This window comes from Mauremys reevesii, linkage group 10 (assembly GCF_016161935.1).
Source record: "Mauremys reevesii isolate NIE-2019 linkage group 10, ASM1616193v1, whole genome shotgun sequence".
Taxonomy (NCBI): Eukaryota; Metazoa; Chordata; order Testudines; family Geoemydidae; genus Mauremys; species Mauremys reevesii.
Window position 1 is genome coordinate 40,008,955 of NC_052632.1, and position 13,545 is coordinate 40,022,499.

A 13,545-nucleotide genomic window follows, 5' to 3' on the forward strand; every position below is an offset into this window, starting at 1 on the left:
GAGAAGAGCTTAAAATTAAGTTCAGAGGGGGCAGGTGAAAAGAGCCACCAGGTAAAAAAAAGTGACTTTATTAGAGGACTAGATATTTGGGGAGAAGTAGATGTGGAAAATTGCAGTAGAATTATAGGAGAAACAAGAGGGAAATCCATGGGGGCATCTGCTTAAAATCTTAGATGTCTATAGGTTGGATATTAGGAAAAACTTTTTCACTCAGAGTAGTGAAGCACTGGAATGGGTTACCTAGGCAGGTGGTGGAATCTCCTTCCTTAGAGGTTTTTAAGGTCAGGCTTGACAAAGCCCTGGCTGCGATGATTTAGTTGGGAATTGGTCCTGCTTTGAGCAGGGGGTTGGACTAGATGACCTCCTGAGGTCCCTCCCAACCCTGATATTCTATGATTCTATGAGGAGTAATAATAATGGGGAATAAACAGTAAGAACTGGGAGTTTTAGTACATAAGTCATAACTGAGCTTAACTGGCATCACAGATACTTCATGGGCTAAATCTCATGACAGGAATATTGGTATAGAGGACTATAGCTTGGTCAGGAAGGACAAGCAGGAAAAAAAGAGAGGAAGTATTGCATTGTAGACTTATTCTGAGGTCCAGAAGGAGGTGAGAAGCAGACCAGTTGAAAGTCTCTGAGTAAAGATAAAAGAGGGAAAAACAGCAGTGATGTCCTGGTAGGGGTCTATTACAGACCACCAAATCAGGAAGGGGAGGGAGATGAGGCATTTCTAGAACAAATAACAGAAATATCCAAAACACAAATCCTGATCATAATGGGGGACTTTCCCTACCCAGACATCTGTTGAAAAGGGAATATGGCAAAACACAAAATTATCCAGTAATTTCCTGGAATGTACTGGTGACAATGCTTCCTTTCAGAAAATGGAGGTAGTAATCCGAGGGACAACCATTTTAGACTTGATTCTGACCAACAGGGAGGAGCTGGTTGTGAATGTGAGGGTGAAGGGTGATTTGGGTGAAAGTGATCATGAATGATAGATTTAATGATTCTAAGGAAACAAAGGAGTGAGAATGATAGAAGGACTAGAAAAAGCAGACTTTCACATACTCAGAGAATTGGTAGGTAGCCACCCATAAGGAAAATATTTGTAATACAGTTCAATAAGGTTTCATCAGGCTTTTTGATCAACCAAATTAAAAAGCAAAGGAAACCAACCAACCACACTCAAGGGTCACTGTGCATTCTCCAAGGCAGTTTCTTCTCTTTCTTTGGTGCTTTTATTTTATATAAATTCAACCAGGAGCAGATTTTCAGGTAAAACCAATACTGGAAAGTGTGGTAAACTGAGAGAGGGACCAAACCAAAATTCAAAATGATGTTGAGAGAATGAGAAATTCTACACTGGAGCAAATGTAGCCACCTATTGAACTGCTTACATGTATGGGCCCAGATATTGAAATGTAGGTTCCTAAAAGCTACTGATTTCAGTGCGAGTTAGGAGCCTAAATACCTTTGAGGATCTTGTCCATGTAATTACAGCACATACCAGCAGCAGATTGTGAGGTATGCTACAGTCACATCGATGTCATAATAGTGCTTGCATAATCTGAACTGGCTATCCTGGCCATGACAGACTGAGAGGCCAGCTGCCTATCAGGAGCTCTTTGGAGAAAGGACTGGAGGAAGTGGTGAGAAAAGACTAAAACATGAATAATCTTGTGAGTGAACAGGAGGTAACTGAGAGAGGTAAGGGTCAGCATTGTATTTTCTAGATCCAGTCTATATTCACACACACATTCAGAAAACATAGGCATACAGATAGATTAGTTGTAATGTTCTCCATTTGTATGACCAGAACCTCAGCTGCTGTAAATCAGTGTTGCTCTGTTGTCTTCCTTGTAGCTGTGTTGATTTACACCAGTTGAGGACTTGGCCTACAGCCTCTGGACCTGGAAACTTTCCTGAGAATCTCAGTTTCTATTGAATGTTATCGGGGAGGTCTGACTAAGCAAAACTCTTAAAGCATGTGCTTAACTTTAGGTCTCTTTGTTGGCTTAGAGTTAAGCATGTGATTAGGATGCTGAATCAGGGTGTAGGTGCCTTAATATGGATTTAGGAGCTTAAGTTTATGCACCCAGTTTTGAAAATTTGTGCCATAAATTATTATTATGTATGCTATCAAACCTCATCAATTGATAGTAAAGAGGGAAAGGAAGATTATTTTACATGGGGATCTACTTGAAAGGAGCAAATTTTCTTCATTATGATTTCCCCCCAAACACACTGGGTCCTTCAGTACACAAACCTGGTCATCAGGAGGAAGGAAGAGGATTTACTTGATTCCCAGGTGGTCTTCTCCTCACAGTGTTTAGGCACCTGCAGAATCTTTACTGGATAGTGAATTAAAGAGGCCAGCACCAATTCTACTATCAATGGTAACCAGCCGAATCCTTTTATTTAATTTCAGGTGTTTATAATGAGGTTCTTTCCCTCCTGGCGCATATGGCTGACCAAGATAAGGACAGAATTGCCCTCAGGATTGCCTCTATAGCTAAGACCAAGCTGGCTAGTGTTGTGAGAGTTCTACTGGAGAAACTGCAACAGGATGAGGTAGGGCAATTTCATGAAATTAAATCTGCTTTCCATGTGTCCACACCAAATTCTGTCTGACTTCCTGGGGGAATGCATGGGGGTAATTCAGTATAGAACTTGGCCTGGTGCACCAGCAGCATAATCTGTATTCACCCTTCTATTCTCATCATGCAAAATGCTGTTATTATAGATCAGGCTGATATAATGCTCTATAAAAATTTCATTGTCCGTTTACACACAGTGGTGTACATGGGCTGTATATAGTAAAAGTACACTATAGGACCTGCAGTAATTTCTTCCAATAATACTTTGCCCTTCTTTAGCATCTTCATCCAAAAATCTCAAAGCACTTACCTAATACTAATGAATTAAGAATCACAGCACCCTTGTGAGAACGGTAAGCATGATCCCCATTTACAGATGATTTGTCACAGGGAATTAAGTTACTTGCTCAACACCACTTAGCAAGTTAGTAAAAGAATGTGAATAAAACCCAAGTGAACTGACTCCCTGCTCTTATTCCTAACCAATACTCATGTCATCATAAGAAAGATTATTGAGATTATAGCACTGAAGGGACCTTATCTATATATTTTCTAGTGGGGGGATTCTACAACAAAAAAATAAAAATGATGCACACAGTATTTTAACGTTTCTGCAAATATACAATATAATTGCACCAGTTCAAATTATTTATTTCAAAATCCCTGTCAGCAAGTATGTCTGTATCAATACAGACAACAAAAAGGATTGAGGAAATCTTTTTTGACAAATAGATTCCTTACTATGCATATTAATACAGAAGTCTGAGTAACAATTCATTTCAACTCACTACAGAGCCATATTTCTTGCACCCCTCAGATGCAGTGCAAAGGCTTGGTGGAGTCAGGGGTAATGGAGGAGCTGAGGGAGAGGGAGGTAAATTGCTGGGAAGGAGCCTGGGTGTGAACTTGGAGGGTTGCTGGGTATGGATGGGAAAGGTATGGAACAGTTTTTTTGGGAGGGGTGGGGAGGAATTGTTAGGGAGCTCTCCCCATGCATACCCTGGCTGACTCCTAACCTCTCCTATTCAGTAAGGCATCTGCCCCTGTCTCCATGTGTTCCTGTACCCTCATGGGTCCTTGCACCCCTTGTCCACATGTGTTCCTCCACCCCCACTCAGACACCCACTCCCCCCGTCCCAATGTGGCTCTATGCCCCACCCAACCACCCCCTGTCCCTGTGTAGCTCTGCACCTCCTCCCCCATCACTATGTGGCTCTGAACCTCCCTCCCCCCTGTAACCCTGGGTCTCCACTCCCATTCAGCCCCTGCCCCAGTCTGTCTTCCCCCACTAGCCCTTATGAGCAGAACGGAACTGCTTGTCTTGGCCTCCTAGTACTTTAATTATTTGAATTACTTGCATCCGAAAAAGTGGGTATTCACCCATGAAAGCTCATGCTGCAAAACGTCTGTTAGTCTATAAGGTGCCACAGGATTCTTTGATTAATTATGAATCTTTTGGTTTTAAAGAATAAAATTGTTGCCTAATCCAGAGCTACTTGTATTACGTAGTGCTTATGTATTCATAAATTATCAGTGACAATTTTCAATTAAACAAATCCTCCTTACATTTAAAAATTAATGGAAGGAGCTTCTCCCCAGTGGAGCTGTGTGTTCTGATTGCTGTTTGCAGAAGCCTCCTTTTCAAGCAGCACCACTGGAATGTTTAGCCAATCGAGAGATCTGATTGGCTCTGAACGTTCCAAAGGGCTTTATGACCTTGGCATGCAGGTCACCTAGATTTAGAGACTCCCAGGAGACAGAGATGGAAAAGACCTATTGGATCATCCAGTCCATGTCCCTGCGAATGCAGAACCATTCGAAATGGCCATTTCCCACTGGTCTGGCAAAACTAATTTTAAAAGCCCCTAATGACTGAACTTCCACTATTTTTCTAGGAAGACTATGTCATAACCTCTTTGATCCATCTCACAGGTGAGGCATTTTTCCTGTTGTTAAAGTCTAAATTGTATGTCTTTTTTTTTTTTTTTTTAGTTTAATCCCATTACTCCTACTTTTACCTAAATGTATTATACTAAAAAATTCCTCTCCCTCCTTGATGTTCACACGCTTCACGTAGTTGTATGGTATTATCATGTCTCCCTCATAGTCATCCTTTGGCTGCATCTGCTGTAGATAGTTCTTTCAGTCTGTCTTCAGAAGTAGAGGTCTGCTCAGGCCCAGTTTTGAAGCCCAACCTGAACTGGCCCCAAGCCCACTCACCTCACCTTAAGAGGGTTGAATCATTTTCCATCCTGGTCCCAACCCTTCCCCCCCAAACCGGATATTGCCACTGCATCCTGCTCATGGAGCCAGCGCAGCGGCAACAATGTGCAGCAATGGCTTCATCCTCTGACACTGCCCCCTGTTGGGCCAATCCCATGAGCTAAAGGAGGAGAGCCGACCTGACCTGAGCCCAAGAGTCGGTTGTTTTTTCATCCAACCTGACCCTGATGCCTGTAGTCAGGTCCCATAGGATTTGGGTCAGGTTGCAGGGCTCTATTCAGAAGTCAATTCTGTCACCCCCCTGCATTCTTTTTTGCTCTCCCATGAATTACTTCTAATTTGTTGCTCTCTCTGGGAATGTGGTGCTAGAAAATGCAATAATCCAGATGCAGTCACACCTTAGATGAACAGAGAGGAACTGTCATCTTCCTGCTTTGTGCCATGATCCCTGTGTGGAAAAGACCCAACCCACATGGCTCTTTGTGGGAGCCGTCACCCCTTGCATATACACGTTGACTTGGTTTTTCACTGTCACCCCCACGGCACTTGTTGCTTCCCACTTTTCTCCCTCCCATTATGTCAGTTACTTCTACCTCCTTTCCAGATGTGCTAGTTTGCAGTTTTCTGAAAGGAATCTTGTTCTCTGCTCAGGTTTTTAATTTCTCTGTGTCCCTCTTTATTTTTTTTCTGTCCCAGCTGATACTAAACTCCCCCATATTTAGTATCATCTGTGAATTTCTACCTCATAAAAGACACCTTTAACTGTGCGACTGTCAATGTAGATCTAACTGCTGAGCTAATTTCCCCTAGGAGCTGTTGAGGACTTACTGCGGGAGTTGGGTATTTTGTAATTACACATTTACCAATTCTGTCTGGAGTGGCTAGAGCAAGGCCAAGGGGCTTCTTTTTATTGTTTGTTTTCAATAAATGAAACTCGAGAAGGGGGCAGTGAAGGAGGCTTCTTCTGGCTTTTTTCTCTGCAGGTAGATTAAAATATGTCAATTGTTCGGCTGTTTCTGAAATGCTAATGCGGTGATTGTGGAGGGCATGGCATGTTTGACACCAATTAAGTCAATGGAGTAGTTGTGTGAGCATGCTGGCTGAGGAGTCAGTGTGGCCAAGTGGATAGGACTCTGGATAATGACTCAGGAGACATGGATTCTCTTCCTGGCCACGGACCTGCTCTGTTATGATAAGACTTGGGCTAATCATTTCATGTTTGGATTGGAAGCTCTTTAGGGCAGGGGCTTATTTGTCAAATTACTGTGTGGTCATCAAGAAAAACTTTTCCCAATTGTTCGTTCACTTTTCTGGTTTGTCCCTAGCAAAACAGAGTAGCCATTTACTATATCCTGGAGGAGGTGTTACAGCAGGACACCGGGGACCTAGAGATAAGGCTAGTGAAAAAAATTATAAGCCTAGCCTCAGACCAGATGAGAGACACTCAGGTAAGTTAGTTCTCCTGAGCTACTAATCAAAGGATCCAAAGCTTTAACTAATTAAAACTCTCTTTTGGGGGGTGGGGGGTGGGGTGGGTAAACTATATACTGAAACGAAAATGTATTCTTCTGTTAGAGGCCCACACCTTCCTCCAGACCAAAGCCCAGGTCCTAGACAGCACTTGTGCACATGCATAAGATGGGAAAACTCACATGTGAAAGTTACACATGTGTTTAAGTGCTTTGCAGGATCAGGACCCGAGACACATGATATCAGACACAGAGACAGGCCTATGGTTTCTTAATGAGCACGTCTTTCCCAAAGTCTACTAGGGATTTCATTTTTTATACTGATGTTATGTGGAAGGCGCTCTGATACTATAGGGATAAGTGGCAGTATAAAGCCCTAAGACAGACAGAATCTGAGTTATCTCCAAAAGCAGCAGCACTGGATTTAGAATCTAGTTTGGCAGCAGGAAAACCCATGGAAAAATCTCTCTTGTTCCAAAGGAAGTCAGCCTCCTTTTGGGGGCCAGTTTATTCCAGGAAAGCTCTCTGGATATTTTGAAGCTGCCCAGTCTGTCTCTCACTGCCTCCTTAGGGAAGGGCGGGGCAAAATATCATGTGACTATGGTGACCAGTCATCCACCACAAGATGCTAATAGTGAATAGTCTAACTAAGCAGCTTGCAAGCAACTCAAAGGCTGAAAATTGTTTAGCCAAACGACTCAATGAATATTTATGACTGACTGTATCTGCAGAAAGTTGGGTGAGTTCATTCGGAACTTATGCACAGAAATAAGAACTTGACTCATATAAACAACTCTGGCTAGTGCAACTGGCTTCAGTTACTTCAGTCTTTCTCTTTTTTTTTTTTTTTTTTTTAGGAAGCAACAAATGAAGTAAAAGTGGCAGCTAGCAACACGTTAGTGACTCTGGCAAGCTGTTATTTTGATCATGTCATGTATGAGCTGCACTGTCATCTGAAACCACCGAAGCTGCCTGACGAGTTTATTTTAGTTACGCTGGGCAACCTGTCATCAGCCCATGGTATGGTAACTTCCATCTTTTGTTTCAAAGTTATCATCTTTCATTTAAGGACAGGGGATTACTCTCCCTACCTAAAAATGTTGCAGCTAAACAGAGCTCTGCTTGAGTGTGCGTGTGTGTGTGTGCAGAGACACAGGATTAACTGCTCTTGCTAGTTCTGGCTTCCAGATCATGAGCTATCCAGACGGCGGTGCAAGCTCTAACTTCTGCCCCCAACTGAAGTTCCTTAAGGATGGGAATGAGTGGAAGATCAGGTCTAGTGGAGCTCTTCTCCACCCCACTTCCCATCTGGCCCCAGTGCTCTCTCCCCTTACGCTGGGAGTGAGTTGGGCATCAGGCACAGCTGTGCACTGGTGCAGGATTCCTCTCTTCAGGGTGAATCCCCCACTGGCTTTCAATGGCTCCTTTAAAGCCAGTCTGCTCTGCTTACACAGTGCAAACTGGCCCAGGAGCCCATAGCATCCTGCCCCACAATGTTTCTAAGTGTGTTCTAAGAAGGCGGAGAGCAGCCGATTATCTGTCTTCCTTCTCTTCTGCCTTTCTCTGCAGCACTTAAGTGTATCCCTTTTGTGAGAGTGACCCTGAATGCCATGTTCTCTATGCTGGAGTTAGTCAAGGACGGCAGGCTGAGACAAGCATTTTGCGGTGGTAAGTGCCAGCACTTACTGCAGGTGCCCCAAATGGATATTTAGGGGGTCTCGGTACAGATTGGCGTGACTGACCAAGTTTGCAAACTCGCCCTGCACTGTGCTCCCTGCCCTGGATTGCACCAGGTGCTGCGTTCCTTGGCTCCCGCGGCACTCAGTGAAGTTGAGAGTGCTCCTCACTTTGCAGGAGGCAGTGAGCATTTGTAAGTTCAGGCCCTTTATGACTCATGGATATAATTTAAAATAAACAGACACAAAGGCTGAAGCTGCCCATCTGCCAGCAGTCTCCTGGGGGAGGAGGTGAAGGGAGCAGATTTCAATACTGTACATTTAAAAATCCCATTTCCCACTCCTTCACCCATTCTCTCCTCTTAGTTTCTTTATCATCATTTCCTTTCACCCTCTTTCTCTGTCTTCTCTTCCTCTCCACTTCTCTCTTCCTTTGCTTTTCGGGTGATGCTCAGTAAGGGGTTAATCCTGTGCCTTTGAGGTAAATGGGAATTTTGCCATTGACTTCATAGACAACAGGATTGGACCCTAATTCTTCTTAGCAAGGACACTAGATACACCTACCTTTAGGGCAAAGTGCTCCCCACTACCTTCAAATCCCAGTAAAGCCAATGGCAGTTAGGGGCACTGAACATCTTTCAGACAAACTGTAACTCAAGATAAAATCATCCAGTGTTAGAGTTAAACACTGCAATAACTGCAGAGGACACGAGTCGTTCAGAGGCGAGCTTGCTGAAATATTTTGATTTTTAATTATATTTTCCTTAATTTTTTCCCCAAATTTGATGAAAAACAAACGTGAAAAATGTCAATGACAAGTCTGATCAGGAAGTGTGCATCCAGTGTTTCTGAGTATCTAAAGAGGTGGCTGAACTTATTTATATTTTTCAAAAATCAAAAAGATTTTTAAACTTTGCAATTTTGAAAGAAAAAAACACTATCAGTAAAGATTTGTAATTTAATTTAAACTGCTTTTTCAAGCAGCTCTAATTAAGAGGTAACAAGGAAGGGAGAAAAAATTGTCTTCAGATGCTGGTAATTGAAAAAAGATTGAGAGATCTGCAAATTAAAAAGCCTTTTGAGAAACAAGACACGGAATGGGGGGAAGAGAAATAGCTCAAAATTCATCTGGGATTTCAGCGTCTAGTCCTGAACTGAGCAGTAGCTGCCATGAAATTGTAGTAAACTTTAGGCCTGGGTGTGTTCATGGATAAAAGCAACTTCTCCTCGTTACTAATGTGTCCTTTTCACGTTGCCTGTCTTCTCTCCATCCATGCAGTTCTGGAACAATGGTCAAGGGCAGTACGTCTCTTTTTGGCTAACTGGGAAAAGTGCTCATTCCCCAGAGTGCACAAATTGCGACTCTGCAATCATTTTCTTCCCATCTACTCTCATGTGACCAGCAACTGGCTGACCTGTGAGGAGCTGGAGGTGAGAATTGCTGGTTCTCTAAACCTTTAGCAGAAATTGTAACGTTAAATTCTATGTGTCTGACACTCATTGTGATGATGGCATTTAATGGTAGGTTCTTTTGGATGGAACAGTGTGTCATGTAAAACATCTAAAACCCAAACATTTATAATGTCACCACATCATGGAAATTCTGCCTGTACGCAGTGTACATGGATTCTAGTTTTATGCACCTAACGTGCAGATAAACACGGGATAGTGGCCTAAATTAATTCCTCCATTCAGCCCCAGTGGAGTTCCAGCAGGGATGAGTTGGCCTAGAATGCATACTAATCTGGGGAATATTTTACCTGGTATAGTTGTGAGGTGCATTAGGATATAATCCTGAAACCAACCCTACGAGTCCCAGTTCTTTACCAGGAAATATTGAGATAGGCCCATTCCCACAGTGGAACAAGGGAAGTTGCAGGCATTAGAAGTAGAAAAGGTGTACCCATTGGATGATACTGAATGAATTAGTAGGAACATAAATTCTGTGTCTCATCTATGCAACTCAAGCAGGCTATCATCAAAGCCCTTGGTCCCATGATGAGCCTCCTGCTACACAAAGAGGAGTATCAAGATCATCTATTTGAACAGATCTCATGGCTCCTTGAGCAATATAAGGAGGACACTGATGTTTTTCACGTCACCAAGGTGACGTACCACTCCTTAAGGTAACTGTCTATGTGTCTGCATGTATGAACTGCACGAGGAATTTGCTGCTAGTGGGGTTTCCTGGTTGAGACAGTGACTTGTTAGAAAATAAATATCCACACAAGCTCTGGGTTTGTACACGTGGTGAGCCAGGCAACAAGATTTGTAGGTAAATGCCTCTTATGAAAAGCATCCTCTGTTTCCTGGGGAGGATGATAAGGAGATAAAAAACAAAACACCTGCCCCCTCTCCCCAACAAGATCCTCCCTCCTTGTGATTTCCCAGTACATCCTGTCAACTCTGCGTCTCTCTTTTAGTTCATAAGCTCCTCAGAGCAGGGGCTGCCATATGTTGTCTCTGGTCAGTACCAAGCCAATGGTCAATGGTTGAAAATTAATACTAAGGAGGCTTGAGGGTGATTGCTTTGGATTATGTAACTAGATGGATCTAAAAGCATTGCCTGTCTATTTCATCTCCTGTTCTATGCAGTGCTGTTGTAGCCATGTTGGTCCCAAGATATTAGAGCACCAAGGTGGATAAGATAATCTAATTAAAGATATTGTCTCACCCCCCTTCTCTCTCTATTTCATCTACCCTGAGTACCACATGAGCAAGAATTAAGGGGGCCATATTCTGTCTTCAGTGGAGCTACACAGTTGTAAATGAACTCAGGAGACAGCTATAACTTCTTGGTAGTGATATTTACTCACCATCTCTGTTGGTTGAAGCTTTCTGGTACAGAGTATGTGGTCACTTTTGGGGTTGAAATACCCATGATTTGGAGGGAACCCACGCATCATGGACTTGTTTGATAGCATCAGGGCACTACAGAAGTGCTTCAATATAGTAAAATCTGTAGATGGCATCAGAGACATTCTGGAAGCTTGAAGCAGCAAAGGAGAAAAGTGTTTAGATGCAGGAAGGAATTTGGTTTTCACCTTTTTAATCAATAACCTGGCAGAGGACATAAAAACATCTCTGATAAAGTTGGCAGATGAGATAAAAATTGGGAAGTGGTAAAAAATGGAGAGGATAGATTCAGAGAGATCTAGATCACTTGGTAAACTGGGTGCAAACAAAGATGCATTTAAATATGGCTGAATGTAAATGTGAGCATCTAGGCACAAAGAATTTAGGCCATACATACATGATGGGGGATGCTGTCCTGGGAAGCAGTGACTCTGAAAAAGATTGTGGGGATCATGATGAGTAATCAGCTGAACACAAGCTCATGCTGTGGCCAAAAAAGCTGAAAAGCATAAAAAGGGGAATCTCAAGGAGGAATACAGTGGTGATTTTATCTCTAAATCTGGCACTTGTGTGACTACTGTTGGAATACGGTGTCCAGTTCTAGTGCCCACAACTCAAAAAGACTGTTGATAAATTGGAGAGGAGATTGACAGAAGAGCCACAGTGATTAAAGGATTAGAAAACATGCCTTACAGTGGTAGAATCAAGGAACTCAATCTATTTAGTTTAACAAACAAAGTAAAAGGGTGCGTGATTGGGTTTACCTACCCCACATTGGTTCAACACGGGTTAATCGTACTTTATGGGTCGAGGAGGCCGTGGCCCCTCATCTCTGCTGGGCATGCTTCAGCTGGAACCAGGATATAAAAGAGAGCCACTCAGCTCAGTCTGGGATGGCTGCCGAAGAGAGCAGAGGTGCATTCAGGAGCAGTGCCAGGGTTTTTGGCACCCTAGGCACAGGGCCGGCTCTACCCATTTCGCCGCTGGTCCCGCGGCTCCAGTGGACCTGCCGCAGGCATGCCTGCGGATGCTCCACCAGAGCCGCAGGACCAGCGGACCCTCCGCAGGCACACCTGTGGGAGGTCCACCGGAGCCGCCTCCCGGCAAAATGCCACCACCCCCAAATCCTGGCGCCTTAGGCGACTGCCTAGCTCGCCTAAATGGAAGCACCGGCCCTGGGTGCATTTCAGGGTCCTGCAGAGAGACTGCCAGTGCTCCAGGATTCAGAGGCCAGCCAGACTGTGGCTGCAACCAACCCCCAGCTGCCCAATGCCAGAGATGGAGGAGAGACCACAGAATCCCTGAGTGGGAAGTAGCCTAGGTAGACTAAGCATTGATCCAGTTGAGGCACCGGGCTTTGACTTGGCATGTTTTGGAAGGATTCCCGCTGATTTGGTGGCAGATACCTCTGCGGCAAGACTGGGCCCTGGGCTGGGACCTGTGGAATACGTAGGACCCAATGGAGAAGGGCTGGCCACTAGGCAACACTTCCCTGCTGCAAAAGGCGGTTCTAATGACTCTGGCCACTAGGCCGCATTGCTCTGCTGCCAAGGGTGGTTCCATTGACTTTGGCCACTAGGCCACACTGCCATACCTAGAAGGGGAGCCCTACAGACTCAGGCTGTTGGGCCGTGGACCCTCACTGAAGGGCTGCTGCGCTGATCCTAACCATTAGGCTATGCTGCCCTAGGAGCCAGGACAGCTGCAGTGTCTAGGGAGACTAGGCCAGCTGGGTTGCCCGAGATCTACTTCAGTTCCTCCACAACCTGGTACTACCCTGACGGGGTGGACCTATCCTGTGACAGGGTGACTTCATGACAGTCTATAATATCTTACATGAGGGACTCATGTTTTATAACGGGCTCTTCAGTCTAGCAGAGAAAGGTGTAACTTGATCCAATGGCTAGAAACTGAAGCAAGACACATTCAGACTGGAAATTCGGCGTCCATTTTTAATGGTGAGATAATTAACCATTAGAACCATTTACCAAGGGCCAAGGCAGATTCTCTCTCACTGACAGTTTTTAAATCAAGAATGGGATGTTTTTCTAAAAGCTCTTCTCTGGGAATTATTCTGGGCAAGGTCTGTGGCCTGTGTTATACCAGAGGTCAGACTAGATGATGGCAATAATCCGTTCCGGCCTTGGAATCCACGAATCCCCTGAATCTGCTTCAGTCACTACATATTGCTCCTGTGTGTGCCACCATCTGACTTTCACCCTCTGTTGCAGAGTCTGAGCCAGTTCTTGGAGGTCTCTGGTGAATATAAGATCCCTCTCCCTAACAGGAAGTTTCAAGCCATCTGCAGTGCTCTGCATAACCAGGTGAGGGGTGGTTTTGCTTGGATCCCCTGAGCTTAGGCACAGCAGATCTGAAGCATATTAACAATCAAAATCTATGGAATGATAGTGCAGAGCCTGGGGACCGCCTCATGCCTTACTGATTTCTGCAGGCTCAAGAGTAAGCAGGTAGTGGTCTCATTTTCTTGGCTAATATCCAGCTCAGTTTGTAAAGCAATTTTACCATAAGCCGATGATCAGGGGGAGTCAGAGTTGTACAGTAAACACTGTGGCTGTGTCTTGATTCGATGAGCTCTGCTGTTCAAAACACTTTAGCTTCTCTCATCTAATATATTGGACATTGTGTTTGATTCTTGCTGTGCATTCAGTACCATCCACCTGGGGTTCAGACCTCTAGTTGGACAAGTAGGAAGTG

The 13,545-nt window shown here is 44.1% G+C and overlaps 1 protein-coding gene across 1 annotated transcript in view; it reads left to right on the plus strand.

Moving 5' to 3' along the window:
- Window positions 1-1,581: 1,581 nt before the first annotated feature.
- Window positions 1,582-13,545, plus strand: part of LOC120373429 (maestro heat-like repeat-containing protein family member 2B) — a 29,262-nt gene continuing 17,298 nt past the window's right edge. The window contains exons 1-8 of the mRNA XM_039491830.1: window positions 1,582-1,716; window positions 2,438-2,580; window positions 6,155-6,277; window positions 7,156-7,318; window positions 7,868-7,966; window positions 9,254-9,405; window positions 9,946-10,080; window positions 13,062-13,154. Coding sequence (XP_039347764.1) covers window positions 1,677-1,716; window positions 2,438-2,580; window positions 6,155-6,277; window positions 7,156-7,318; window positions 7,868-7,966; window positions 9,254-9,405; window positions 9,946-10,080; window positions 13,062-13,154 — 948 coding nt within the window. The 5' untranslated portion in view covers window positions 1,582-1,676. The remainder of the gene's footprint in view (window positions 1,717-2,437; window positions 2,581-6,154; window positions 6,278-7,155; window positions 7,319-7,867; window positions 7,967-9,253; window positions 9,406-9,945; window positions 10,081-13,061; window positions 13,155-13,545) is intronic.